This window comes from Meriones unguiculatus, chromosome 20 (assembly GCF_030254825.1).
Source record: "Meriones unguiculatus strain TT.TT164.6M chromosome 20, Bangor_MerUng_6.1, whole genome shotgun sequence".
NCBI lineage: Eukaryota > Metazoa > Chordata > Mammalia > Rodentia > Muridae > Meriones > Meriones unguiculatus.
In genome coordinates this window covers 48,399,168-48,414,034 of record NC_083367.1, presented here as the reverse complement: position 1 = coordinate 48,414,034, position 14,867 = coordinate 48,399,168, and the positions used below count along the sequence as shown (strand labels likewise).

At 43.0% G+C, this 14,867-nt stretch overlaps 1 protein-coding gene across 1 annotated transcript in view; it reads left to right on the top strand.

Moving 5' to 3' along the window:
- The window catches only part of Crybg1 (crystallin beta-gamma domain containing 1), a 179,373-nt gene that overhangs the window by 65,536 nt on the left and 98,970 nt on the right, over positions 1-14,867 (top strand). The window contains exon 2 of the mRNA XM_021636415.2: positions 4,434-4,566. Within this exon, the coding sequence (XP_021492090.2) occupies positions 4,434-4,566 (133 nt within the window). The remainder of the gene's footprint in view (positions 1-4,433; positions 4,567-14,867) is intronic.

Genomic DNA, 14,867 nt, shown 5'->3' with positions numbered 1-14,867 from the left:
AGCATTTCCTGTTTCAGAACAGCACTAAAGCAAAGCCGGGGACTGTCTCTGGTAGTTCTCCCCTCCTGTGGCTGCTGATAAGAAATCTGCCTCAGGACTCGATGTTAAGATTGGGAGATGAGAAGTTCAGGTATATCAAATGGGATCAACCTTGGGTCTATGCTAAGCCTTACTCGTTTACCCAACAAGTCAAGAAGGCAGGCAGGCCTGGATTCAGCCTGCTATGAGGTCTAAATCAAACAAGTTTCTCCTCTGATGCCTCGCACTCAGTCATAAATGTGTCCCAGTAAGTGTGGAGAGTATGTTTCATGAGGAAACCGGGCACCTGATAAAGAGCATCCATTCCCACCTCTTTCTCCCCCATCATTCCTTCCTAATACAGCATTTGTCAGATGTCCATTCTCTGGACAGTGGTATCCTTCAGGTACCAGCCTCAAAGGAGCAGGTCCAGGAACTGGTTTGGCATGTAATGACGCATGGCAAGAAATGGCTTCTGGGTATTTCCTCCCTTCCGGGGAAGATGCACGAGAAGACAGCCTGCCATTCCTAAGATGTCCAGAACTGGAGCCTCCACAGAATGTAGCAGCAACCGAATTCATTGACTAAACTCAGGAATTCCTCTTGTCTTATATGTTTATAATTTTTTTAAGGTTTCTCTGAGGTTTAAAGGTTTCTTTGTGTTATATACAGGGGAAATGATCCTATACTATAAACAGGCAAGGACTGATGCACAAACAAAATATGTAGAAAGAGCAGCCTTGCCATCTTTGGACCATTTCACATGGACAGCGCAGTAGGAAGAGGTAGCTCCGTTCTTAGACACCTGCCTTCAATATTCCTTCATCCCTTCAATCTCCTGGGTAATTTGACAAACACATTTATTTTCCTCCAAAGAGGACCGGTATTAAGGACAGCAGCTAATTTATCCAATTGTGCTCTACTAGTCCGATAAACAAGAAATAAGTTTTCAGCTGGGCGTTGCATGCCTGTAATTCCAGCACTCAGGGAGGCAGAGGAAAGTGGATCTCTGTGAGTTCGAGGCCAGCCCAGTCTACAAAGTGAGTCCAGGACAGCCAAGGCTACACAGAGAAACCCTGTTCAAAAAAAACAAAACAAACAAATAAAATACATTTTCTGTTTCAAGGTCTGTGCCTCTTTCCTTACTTGTCATTCTTCTTGACATACTGCTGAGCAGAAGGGCAAATGGACGTTGTTAGAGACAGAGGAATGACTCATGAAGAAACGCTCCATGAAAGGCACATCCAACATAAGACTTCATATCTTCTCCACTGGTGTTTCTCCGTTGTTATTCCAATTCTCTTGTGGCTCCAGGGTTCTATACCCCTTGATGTATATCATCTTTAAGTTCATTTTTTTAACTTTTATTAAAATTACACTTTATTCACTTTGTATTCCCACATAAGTCCCTTCCTCCTCCCCTCCTAATCCCAGAAATTGAGGTACATCTACACAATGGAATATTACTCAGCAATGAAAAATAAGGAAATCATGAAATTTGCAGGTAAATGGTAGGAGCTGGAAAGGATCATCCTGAGTGAGCTGTCCCAGAAGCAGAAAGACACATGGTATATACTCACTCATATAGACTTATAATATAGGATAAACCTACTAAAATCTGTACACCTAAAGAAACTAATCAAGAGGGAGGACCCTGACTTCAATGCTCAATCCCCATCCCAAAAGGCAAAGAGGATGGACATCAGAAGAAGAAGAAAACAGGAAACAATTTAGGAACCTGCCACAGAGGGTCTCTGAAAGGCTCTGCCCTGCAGACTATCAAAGCAGATGCTGAGCCTGATGGCCAACTGTTGGGCAGAGTGCACAGAATCTTATGAAAGAAGTGGGAAATAGTAAGATCTGGAGAGGACAGGAACTCCACAAGAAGAGCACCAGAAAATTTGAACACAGGGGTCTTTCCAGAGACTCATATTCCAACCAAGTACCATGCATGGAGCTAACCCAGAAACCCTGCACAGATGTAGCCATGAACACACATGGCTGTTCAGTGTCCAAGTGGGTTCCATAGTAATGGGAAGAGGGACTGCCTCTGACATGAACTGATTGGCCTGCTCTTTGTTCACCTCCCCCTGAGGGAGGAGCAGCCTTACCAGGCCACAGAAGATGACAATGCAGCAACTCCTGATGAGACCTGATAGACTAGGATCAGAAGGAAGGAGAGGGGGACCTCCCTTATCAGTGGACTTGGGGAGGGGCATGTGTAAGGAAGGGGGAGGGAGGGTGGTATCTTTAAATTCTTAAAGAGTTGCCTGAAGGACTCTTTCAGTTTGGTTGGTTTTAGTGATGGGGTTTCTCTGCACCACCCAAGTTAACTTATATACAGTATCAAATGTTGCATGAAATAAATTTGTTTGAGAGTGAAGTTATGTTCTAACTGAAGAAATCATGCAATTTTACCTTTTTTCTTCAGAATCCTACTATGAAACCCTAAACTCAGAATCCTCCTTCTTGGGTAATAGCATTACAGAATAAGTCATTCTGGCAGGCCTATGAGGCCCTTTAGTTAAATTCCTTCCTATTTTGACATAATTATTTTTTGCCATGTATAGAAGGTAGACAAAAATTATTGCTTCTGTTGTACCTTCTCATTTTATGTTATGCAAAGAATATTTTTTTTTAAAACAAAGATATACTGGAGAGACTTCTTCAAATTATGCCTATGGTCATCCCTGCCTGTAAACCCAGTATTTGGTACACCAAGGCAGGAGGGTCAGGAGATCAGAATCATACTTGGTGACAGAAAGGTCAAGGCTAGGCTGGGCTGCCTGAGAACCCTATCTCAAAAAACAAAACAAACAAGAAAAGTAAAAACTTATTCCCGTAAAAACAGTCGCTGCTGATATTATCTCAACAACGGTTTGTACTTCTCTGAATTCTAAAACACTGCCTCGTTTGTCTCTTTACCCTTGGTGCATTGTAGAAATTCTCAGAAGTTTCTGTCTTCTGTGAATCACTACTTCTCTTCCTCCCTCACTGGCAGTTTTCATTAAAAGCTGAAATCTTTCTCTGCCTTATTCCTCAACCATATAACGGGGAGGGGGGGATCTATAAACTGTTATATTAATTCCATTGCTCTGATAACTCAAAATGGATTGCAAACTAGGGTGTTTATCAATCCGACACAAAAGCTGCTGTTGGACCCACTAATTCAGCACTCAACCACGTGTTTGCAGATTCCAGTTGCTCCTGTGTGTTTGTCCTGCTTTCTTTTCAGTCTCTTCTCAGGCTATCCAAGTCAGCTATCATGTCCACCACACACATGAAGAGGGGTTGTTTCTTCCTGTACGTTTATTTTAACAGAGCTCTTTCCTAGTCCTTTAGCATACGTCTTCCATATCTCAACCAAATTCGCAACATGGTGATTTTGAACACAGCTCAGAGTCATAAATTAATGTGGTGGCATCAGCAAAGAGATATGCCTAAATTAGCGACAATAAATGGACCAAAACACTATGATTGGACCGGCCATGACTGACTACTTCAGTTGGATATGGCCTCTGAAGTGCATGAGGAATAGCTGTTTGAGCAAATTAGTGTTAGGAGTGAAAAAAAAAAAAAAGAGTGTGGAAGAGGATGGCAGGCGGGTGGGTAAAGGAAATGGTTTAGGGGTAGGCACCTTCGTAGTCAGAACACCTGTCATGCCTTCATTTCTTCTCATCCATTTAAGTCGGATACATTTCATAATCTTGGGAATAGTAACTGTTTCTAGCAGGGCATGCCAGGTATGGCTAACCTTCGGACATTGAGACATGAATTGCCATCTATAGAATTTGTGTTCAAGAATGGTACAACCGAGCTACAAAAAGTACATCCCGTAAAACCTCATCATGTTTGAAGTGAGTTATAGCTTTGTGTCAGGCTGCTCATAGCCAGGGACTGGGTGACCACAGGCCAAAAGTTGGACCCTTATGGTAGACCCCTCCACTAGCTGAGATTCAGCGTCCACCTTTCTTCCAATGTTAGGGAAACTTAGGACATTTTTTTTTGTCAGTTCATTTTAGTTTGTTTTTTAGTTTTGTTTGTTTTGTTTTGTTTAGACAAGCTCTTGCTCTGTACTCCATGCCCAGCAGGCCCCCTGAGTGTTGGGATGGCAGGGGTGACCGTCACCTCTGGTTGCTTTTGTCTTTTCTCAACAATAGTGACAGGAAAGCAGCCGAGAAACTGCAAACTGAAATGGTGTGCCTCACGTCAAAGACTCCTGCCCATCCAGTTCTCTGTGTGCCTGTCCATTCTGATTTGTTCTCACATAGGATTTCAAGGAATTCAGTTAGCTACGTGGTGACATCATCGAGACTTACATATGCTGTAGGAGTACTGGGTTATCTACAGCGAAGTCTCTTCCGTTTCCAGTGCTCTTCGTGACTCACTGATGTGAACATTTCCATCCTTTCCAGAGCCTTTGTTGTACCCGATGGAAGCCAAGAGGAGCCCCAGGAGCTAACACTGCATGGTGGAGAACAACAATCATCTCACACCCTCAGTGAGGTGCCTGGACCTTCATCTACTGAGTCTGCAGTGTTTAAAAAGGTAATGTTTCTTTTTCTTTTCTTCTTTTGGTTGTTTGACACAGGGTTTCTTTGTGTAGCCCTTCATGTCCTGGAACTCACTTGGTAGACTGGGCTGGCCTCGAACCAAGAGATCTGCCTGCATCTGCTTCCTGAGTGTTGAGATAAAAGGCATATGCCACCATGTCCAGCTTTAACGTTTCATTTTCAACACATGGTTCTCAGAAGTAAATATTTTTAGTGATGTAACATGTACGATAAGTTTGATGTGACGAAATAATGCATACTTATGAGGAACATTGTGTACTGTGTATGTTATTATGTAGCTATGCTTATTATATCTAACATTATGACTTATTATATAATTCAGCATGATACCATATATATTATATACAACATACAATGTATAGTATAATATTTCAAAGTGTATGACAATAAATTAGTCTCATTGGATATGTTGAGTCCCTGCACTCACTGTCCTCATTCTTTCTCTCTGTCATGGATCTTTGCCTAACTTTTCCTTTTTACTGAGGGCATTTGAACTGCTGTGACATCAATATTTGGAGTTAGTAGTTCCTTCCCATAAAAAAAAAAAATAGCCATCTTCCTATGGTTAGATGTTTAATGTTGTTATCATTTGATTTTTTAAATTTATTTTATTCAAACTAAAGCTTACCTTTTTATATTGTAAAGCCAAACAATTTGCATTTCCCCAAACAACAGAATGCACCCACAGATTTTATTGAATCCACACATTCTATATTACATTTACTGCTGCTAATTTTAAAGTGCTGTAATAGCATTCTGTAAAACTGGCAATACTATATTGAATCCTTCCATTAAAATAAGATGACATTTACTATACTTGCCGTGTACACAGAAATAAAGATTTCTGATTACCAAGGTAATGTCACCCATCCCCCGATTTTTCATTGAGTCCCATCCTTAACCTCATTGCATACAGCAGATCAATATAAAGTGCATAAGAGGTCTCCAACTTTTAATGCTACCTGAGCCTTACATTACCCCATGGGCATAGTGTCATGTCTCCCTCTGAAAGCTGTCCCAAGACACAGGACAGAAATATTCATCATTAGGTTCCCATGCTCTGTTAAGTCACCCTAGTTGTTAATCTTGTTAAAAAAAATAGGTCTACTAAAAATAATAATAATAGCAAAACCAAGAACTATCTCAGTGTGTAAGTCCTTCATCTCAATCAGTTTTTCAGTTCAAGGTGTCTGCATGGCCGGAGTCTCCTAGGTGACTCCTGAGAAAGGGTTGCTCAACCCCAAAGGGGCAGCCAGCCACAAACTGAGAACTACAATCTAAGGAATGAAAATAATACAACACAACCCCAAAAGTCCAAGATAGGAAGCGAAATGAATAGCATATTGTAGCTTATGTAAGAGGCAGCAGAATAGAGCATTCGCGTATCTTTTTGTAAATGCATTGACTATAGAAGTGTACGTTAAAAGCTAGTAATGCTAGAAGAAGACACACTCCAGAAATTGGGAGACTGGGGCAGGAGGATTGCAAATTCCAGACTAGCCTGTTCTACATAGGGAGATGCAAAGTCTCTAGTTAATTAATTAACACTAGTAATAATTAGCTGGGATGGAGTGGGGTGGGGCACGAACAGGTAGGAGATACAAGCTTTTGATACTATGTGTGTTTGTGTTTCTTTCGGAATGTGTAAAAGAAATAGTTTAAGCATTATTATGCTTAAAGTTAAGACTTTGAAACGCATTCACGATCTCCAGGACCCTCCAATTTCTTACAAACAGTCTCGCCCGCATCGTCCGGGGTACTCCGCTCAGTCCCCGGTTTCCCTTTCAGGCAAGCCTCTTGCCTTCGTGTACCTTCTTCCCAGGCCCAGAGCGCCCCACTTCTCTGGACTTGTAGACAAGCTCTTTCTTGGTGGCCTCTGCCCAGGAAGATTGTTCACTTTTCTCTCTGTGCTCCCAGTCACCGTAAGTGCCCTCTGACCTCAGCCTGTACTAGACAGGTTAGTAAGTCTTCTTTTTTTTTTTTTTAAAGATTTATTTATTTTTTTATGTATATGAGTGTTCTATCTGCATTTACATCTGCCAGAAGAAGGAATCAGTTCACATTATAGATGGTTGTGAGCCACCATGTGGTTGCTGGGAATTGAACTCATGACCATTGGAAGAGCAGACAGTGCTCTTAACCACTGAGCCATCTCTCCAGCCCCATAAGTCTTCTTACTAGATCAGGAGACTCTGAGGGCCTGAGGTGGCTTATAGTGGTTGTCAACTCGGCAGGATCTAGAATGGCCTTGGAGACAAATCTCCAGGCATGCTTGTGAGGGACTCTCTCTTTAAGGTTAGACGAAGTGGGAAGACTCCCCCTTACCCAATGTGACCAGCACCCTCAGTCTCCTGCCCCCCTGACTCCTCTTGATATGACAGATTGTGAGCGAAACAAACCCCCGCTTCCTTCAGTTCCTCCTGTCACGTATCTTGTCCCAGCACTCTTGTCACAGGGCCACATGACTCTTGCATGGCTGGAAAGCAGCCTGTTCATAGTTAAAAAAAAAAAAAAAAGATGCTGTCACTCAGACAGTATCCCAGTGTTTGAACAGTTTGAGCCGTATATTTTGTTTAGGCTTTTACAGTAGATCAGGAAGTCTCACCAAAAGCATGTGTACATAAACAAACCATGTGTAAACCTTGGAATCAACTCGACACTCCGAGGCCCACAGCTCCACCCTTTCCCCCCACTCTCATGCTATACAGTGGCCAGATTCCCCTGGGAAAGAAATAGAGCCCAGTGGCCTGGATGTCTATCTCCCTGTCTCTGGGGCAGCCTCATAGCATGGCCTTTCCATGCACACTCACCAGCTGTGTGCCAGAGGCTTTCAAACAGTGGTTGTCTTGCCGGCTTTCCCATCTGAAGGTGTCTAGGTCACCAGGGTGGAATAGGACAGCCCAGGGAGGAATTTGTTTTCTTTCCTTCCCAAGTACATGTTGACTCTTCCTTCCTGTGGGTGTTGTTTATTTACATATGTATAAATAAACATATAAATACATGTAAGCCAGTCCATTTCCTGTATTCTGACAAGCTAGAGGGCCTCATGTGTGGGAGGGTGTGTGTGTGTGTGTGTGTGTGTGTGTGTGTGTGTGTGTTTTCAACAACCTGGCAGTATATCATTTTTCTCCTAAGCGTTCTTATTTTCTTGTGGCAAAAGAAATGTCCAGCTGTAATGAAATACAGAAAACAAAGACTTCAGGCTCTCTCTACCTTGACAGGTAACTGCTTTGTATCCCTTACTATTTATTTATATGAGCTGGTCCAGTATGGCCTATTTTTAACAGAAAGTTCAGGTGCCACATACAGTTCCCCAACTTACTTGTCCTTTTCTTTTTCCTCCCCAACCCCTGGCAGCGCCACCTGTATTCTAGTCTGGCCTGGAACTTGTTACATAGCTTGAGGATGACCTTGACAACTTGGATTCTTCTTCACTAAGAAGTCATGGTCATCCTTTTTCCAAGTCACCCAATGACTGCTTCGTGATAAGTAGTACTCTTCCTATATAATAGGATGGATAGACGATCATAGTTTTCCTGTTTCATGGACACGTGACTGTTCCCTGCTTTTTACCTTTTTTATTGTTGTTGTTGCTAGTTATCTATATGACCTAAATTCTCTTAAAAGCAGAATTGCTAAATTGAAAACATTCAGGTCTTGGATTTTTATATTCTCAGACTGGCCATAAAAAGGGTTTAACAACTTACACTCCCTCATCGAATGTGTCTTGTTTTTTTCCCCTCTTCGTATAATGGATGTAACCAATCTTTTTCAATTTTGCCAGTCTATTGCTATTGTAGTATTTACATTTGCAATTTCTCAATCAAATGGTGTTGAAAGTCAGAAATGGTGCTCACCTTGTAATCCTAGTGCCAAGGAGGCTGAGTCAGGGGAATTGTCTTTAATTCCAGGCCAACCTGGACTGCAGAATAAGATCCTGTCTCAAAAAAGAAAAGCAAATCAATTTAAAAAATAAGAATGAGGCTGAGATTTGTTTTTATTTTATTTTATTTTTATTTTTTGAGACAGAGTCTCACTATGCCACCCAGGCTGTCCTGGAACTCACTCTGTAGACCAGGCTGGCCACAAACTCACAGAGATAGCCTGCCTCTGCCTCTTGAATGCTGGGATTTAAGACATGTGTCATCGCTGTCTCCGTGAGGATAACTTTTTCTTTAAAATTTTTTGGTCATTTTATATTTTTGCAAAGAATTCTCTTTTCCTACTCTTTCTTTGGGTTTTTATATGTGGTATATATTAAGAGACACTGTGACAGTTTGCGATATTTAGCCCTGACAAAAGATTTTTTGTTATTTTCTTTTCTTGAGACCATTTCCTGGCTGTCCAGGAGCTTGCTATATAGATCTGCTTGCCTCTGCCCCTGGAATACTGGGATTAAAGGCATGTGCCACCATGTCCAGCCTCCATAAAAGTTTTTATAGGAAATATTTTTTATCTTCTGTGGCATCATTTCTCCCCCTTCCTCTCCTTCTCTTCTTTCTCCTCTCTCTCTCTCTCCTCTCTTCCCTTCTCCATCCTTAGAGGGTTCATTGAGCGAATAGGAAATAGGCATGGGACTGGCAATTATTGGCATGGACCTTGAAGAACTGCCTGAATTACTCTTCATTCTGCCCATTGGCCCTCTCTTTGCACATGACACAAAAGTTTTCCAGGCCTTAAAACGCAGGGTGTGGAAACAATTAAGAGGGGTCCTCTAGGATGCTGTAGGCAGCTACAGGGAAGATGGAACTCCTATTGAGAGGATCAAGGAGTGGCTGTCCTGACCAGCATAGCTGCTGGAAGGCATCACCAGTGATCCTAAACCACAGGAGAATAACAAAGCTCGGCGAAGTGCTAATTATTGTTATGGTTCTGACATCCTGAGATGTCAAGCTGAATTCCTACCAGCAAATGCAACACAGGAGAAAATTAAAGCTATGGTGACATCATGCCTACAATAAAGAGGAGTCAGGGCCGGCGATGCTCACTCGTTTTCCTGAGGCCACCGAGACAGGATCTCTCATTTGGAGAGATGACACCATTGAGCCCAGCCTTCTTCTGAGTGGACACAGGGTCTCTCTCCTGAGCTCAGCAGAGTGTTTGTTTTGGTCAGAAGTCCCCCTTTGGGATCAAAAACAAAGGCCCAGGCTGTTGCTCAGCCTGGGGCTGTCAGGACACCAGCTGACTGCATATGTGGCTGGGACACTGCTGTTCCCCCTCGGAGAGAATCTAATCTGAAGGAGGACCCAGTCCAGCACCTTGATGGGGGGTCGAACTTGCTGCGGCTGCGGCTGCGGCTGTGGCTGTGGCAGGTGTAACGGGTGTGCCAACAATCGTAGCAGGAGTGTCGACTCTCGAAACAGGGGCCTCGACTCCCGGAATAGATGTGAAAATTCCAGAAACAGGTACTATGACCGGGATCTGGAGGTGAGTCCTAGCTGAAGATCTTCTGTGGAATTGGGGTTTGTTTTGCTCTACAGCGTATCTCTTTCCAGGTGTTCAGATGTGAGGGTATGAGTGGGAGCCAGCATTTATCACTGGTGTCAATGGCTAACAGTTTTAGCTGGAATCTGCTGGTATCCCAGTCACTATAATTAAAATACGCATTCGTTTTCTCTCTCGCCTCCTCTCTTCCCCTAGCCTTGCATTAACTATTTTTCTTGTAATTGGCTATAGTTTAGTTGTTGAAGTCACTGAAGCTAGTACTGCTGGGTATTGTTCTCTGAGACTTTTGGACCCTTGTAGTTGCATTTTTCTCTAAAGCCATTTTCCTATTGGCTGAGCCCATTTGCATGGTACCAGATAATGATAAACCGTAAGATTGTTTGTTAGGGTCTGCATAGGGTGCAGTTGGTAAAACACTTGCCTAAAATGCGCAAGGCTCTGGGTTCGATCCCCAGCTCCACACAGACTAGGCATGGCGGCGCACGCCTGTAATCCCAGCACTCAGATGGAGGCAGGAATTCAAGGGCCTCTCTGGGTGCAATAGTGAGTTTGAGGCCAGCCTGGGATTCAGGAGAACCCTGTGTCCCCCCCCCCAAAAAAAAAAAAAGGTAAATAAAGATGCTTTGAGAAATGGCATTTGAGAAAAGTAGATGGTCATTTTCAGATTCTGCTTCTGTTGTTTTCAGTGCCGGGGATCAAACCCAGGGCCTGTCCGTGTGAGGCAAGCACGCTACCTATGAGCTGTATCTATAGCCTCTGTTTCCAGGTTCGAATCCACAGCTCAAAGTTGCCTTTTGTGTACCAGATTTCACCAATTATAAGACAGAGAGACGGCGCTAGCTCTCTCAACCTTGACGGTTTCCCCGTCCTCCCCACTCCCTGTTTGTTGGACCTGTACTGCTCTGTAAAATGCGGAAGCTGTCCCCGCCAGCCTTCACTCACCTTTGATGCTTATTCACCCCGTTCTCCACCTGTAATGGCATATATACATTTGCTTTGTTCTGCGCACGGGAACTTTGAAGCTGTTTGGATGGAATGCATAAAATGTGTGTCAGCCCTGTTTTGCAATACGCTCTAGGAAAAAAGCGTGTCCCATAAACTTTTGATGTGTTCTTTTTATTTTTATTTTTTGTCCCCCTGTCAGAATTCCCCAATCTAACCCATAATTTAATAGAACGGGTAGTTGGCTTTAACGTGCTTGTATGCACTTACACAAAAAACCACACTTTCGAGAAACATCTAAGTGCCGATGGCAGTTTGAGATAGAACGGAGCGTTTGATGGTTGCTCTGCTCTGACACAGGGTGCTTTTGGCGAGAGCATCCTCTCAGGTGTGTCCTCGGCTGGGGATGGAGGATCTTAATCAGTGTTTATTTCTGTGACTCTCGGTTTTCCTGCCATGCCACTGAGGGCCTCTTTCCACCCCTGCATCTGATAAGCCTCAGATTTGAGATGCTTAGTTTTTAACCACCACCTAGAGAGAGGCCTGAAGTCATTATGCACAGGTCTGTGGTCTTCGATAATTATTGGCCAATTAGCAACTCTCTAGAGATATTTTTAATGATTTCCAACCAGCACTCTGGCAGAAAATGCCCAGAAGAACCTGAGAGAAAACTCAAATTTGTGCCTGGAAGACAGGACCAGGCACATTAATGTAAATGCACAGAGCCTTGGTGACAATTTGTGATTAGGAGAGAGCTCTGTGATGGTGAAAGATGGAGCAAAATGGGTAACTGCTGGCAAGCTGGGTCATCTTGGTACACTGAGACCCAGGGACCTATTCCTAGCTCACTGAATGAAGAGCTTAGGGGCCTGAGAGTGGTTGTGTGGATCACCAAGGTAATCCCACTGAAAGCCCTGAGCCGTGAGGAGCTAAGTGTGCTTAACCTCAGTGTGAGAGAGGTGGGGGCTATTTAGGTCACTGGTATTAAAACATCCACTTTAAAATTTCTCCCTGTTAATGGTGATGCCAGTCAAATCAGAGCCCTCAGATTTTCTGACAACCTTTGCTTAAAATAACTTAAAAACTAAGAAAAGTATGCTTTCTTCAAGAATTACCTTCTAGGCTTGGAGTGGTGGCACATGCCTTTGATAGCAGTACTTGGGAGGCAGAGCCAAGAGGATCTCTGTGATTTTGAGGCCAGCTTGGTTGCTATAAGGAGCTCTAGAACAATCCCCTATCCCTCCTCCCAAAATGTTAACTTATAGCTGGAATTGGGGGCACAGGCCTGTGATCCCAGACACCTGATAAGCTGAGGCAGGCTTAGTGAGACCCTGTCTCTAAATAAATAAATAAGTAAATAGGCTGGAACTGTAGGTCTGCACCAGCCTAACATGCACAAGGCCTTCAATCCCCAGTTCAGTCCGCAGTCCTCGGGGGAAAAGTTCTAAGAGTTTTGGAATTAGATAATGTTTCACCTTTATGTGCATGCTAATTTAAAAAAATTGGTTTTAAATACTTTACCAAGTAACAATATACATAGTAAACTAAAAGTAACTTTTGTTTTACTTTAACAGTGTAATAGTCTAAATATGTATTTATTTTATAATTTCTGATTAAATATTATCTTATTTGTAAAGGTTTTCTGAGTTCCTAGAGTCTTCTCTGCCATTGCTAGTGTTCTCGGGGAATTTTGTGACATCCCAGACAGTCCTCCATATTTAGAAATGGTGTCTCTTTCCGCCAAGAAGTGGCTTCTTTAGTGCACCGAACTTACATCTTTTAAAAACTAAAATGCATTATTAGTTTTTATGTTTGGGTGCTCACTCATGTGCCACCACATGTCATGGTGGGCCAGAGGATAACTCTGTTGAATCGATCCTCTCCTTCGGTCTTGGGGGGATCAAACTGGGTCACCAGGCTTTAACAGTAAGAGTGTCTCCACAGCCCTGGGGAATAAAGCTACAAATGTAGCTAAGACCAGAGCCTCCAGCTTTGGTGGGCTTCTGAAATGTGTCATAGGAATTGGATTAGATGGTGCTCTGTGGTGCCTCAGCATCACATGGGCATGCCTCCAAGGCTCCAGGAGGAAATAGGAAGCTGGGGGGGGGGGAGGCAGTTGGGCTTGATGGCTTCAGGCCGTGTCTTCAAAGCTCAGAGGACAACTTCCCACTCTCCCATCTTCCCACTTCCCAGCCTTTCAGTGTCCCACCTTCCCGCCCTCCCACCTTTGTCTGTTTTTGGCATTTGGCTGAATGTGTGCAGATGTCTTTTTAATAAAATACTGAGATCCTAGAAAAACTCTTGGAAACAACTAGAATAGATTATGCATAATATTCTTCTGCATCCAGGATCTGAATCTAAATAAATGAATAAAGCAAATACATTTAAAAAAATAAAAGAAAGACATTTTGTCACACGGATCCCATTATCTTACTTATTGCCCCCATATTCATTCAGATCTTTTTGCTCTTCTCTTTCATACCCAGCTTGTCTATTATTGCCTATAAATATTGTTTGCCTTCAAGTAAGTTTCCTGTCCCTAAATGCTTTCTGCCGTTAGGGTTGGCTAATCATATCATTCTAATTGTTTTCACATTTTATTTTCATCTGTGCATCAGGGATCTTAACTGTTTAGATATGTCACTTCTTCCTAGTCATTTTTAAAGCCACCGGTGGAAGTTGGAGTTGCTAGAGGAGAGGGACAATTGACTACTTGGTACTTTGACTTCATTTGCTAGATGATCTTGCAGTGAGCCATCTTATATGCCTTCATGTCTTTAAAGAATGATTCTTGAAATAGCAATTCTATCAGGGTTGTGAGTATACAGGCACAGGCCATCATCCCAGGTAGAAAATGGAGCCAAACATAATGTCAGAATGTGAACAGCGAGGAGGGGGATGGGTGGATTTAAGAGGACAGAAAAAGAATCGCCAGAAGGTCAGAGTTCGTGAAATGAAAGATGGGGCCGAACTTATCATGTGCTCAGCATTCACTCAAAGCCCACTAACAGGGCGTGTGGCCTCCTTCAGGGTTTTGTTGTTGTTGTTTGTTTGTTTTGGATTTTGGTTTTGGTTCCCTTGGGATCTGCTTCTTGCAGCAGAAAGGGAATGAGAAAAAAATTCTCTACAATACTAATGCTTAGCCTAAACCAAGACCAAAAGAAACGACAGACTAGTATTTAAGATTTAAAACTAAGATACACTGTGTTGGTTACAGTTAATATTGCCTTACTGTCCTGCATTTAGGAAAGGCATCAGAATGAAGAAGAATGTTTTGCCTGGTTGAATGGTTGAATGTAGGAGAGAACAAGCTGGCCAGGGAGATTCTCTCTGGGCAGAAAAGGGGCGCAGAAAGGAAGTTCCCCCCTCAGAAATGTTGGGTGGGAGTCCAATTGTTAAATGAAGACAGATAAATTGTTGTGAGTTCTGAAGCAAAGATTGATATTTTCTAATGGATGGAGTACGTGAGAGGCAGTGGCACCGATCTTGATGGAACAGAGTTGTGTACAGGAAAATAAAAAGCTTTGAGAGCAGGTGGGCACAGATGCTCAGAAACTGCTCCTGTGGCCGCCCAAACTGTGAGTTGGCATGGAGGCAGAGGCTGTTGAGTGAAATAAAGTCGAGAGACAGGGTGATAAATCCCTCGTGTCGTGTGAGCAAGCGTGGAAAGACTCGATTTGAAGCATTTAGTCTCAGAGAATGAAGACATCCCCTAGCGACAAACCCAGGTCTTCGGAAGGGAACTGGCTGGGGCTGGGAAGGACAGAGATGTGTAGGCTCGTTTTAGAGGATTCTGACTCTGAAGCAGTCAGTTAAAGACTAGCCAGAGAGATGTGGAATGTTTTTAGAACAAATGAGAAGCTGGAGGTTTTTCTGTTATTAATGAAT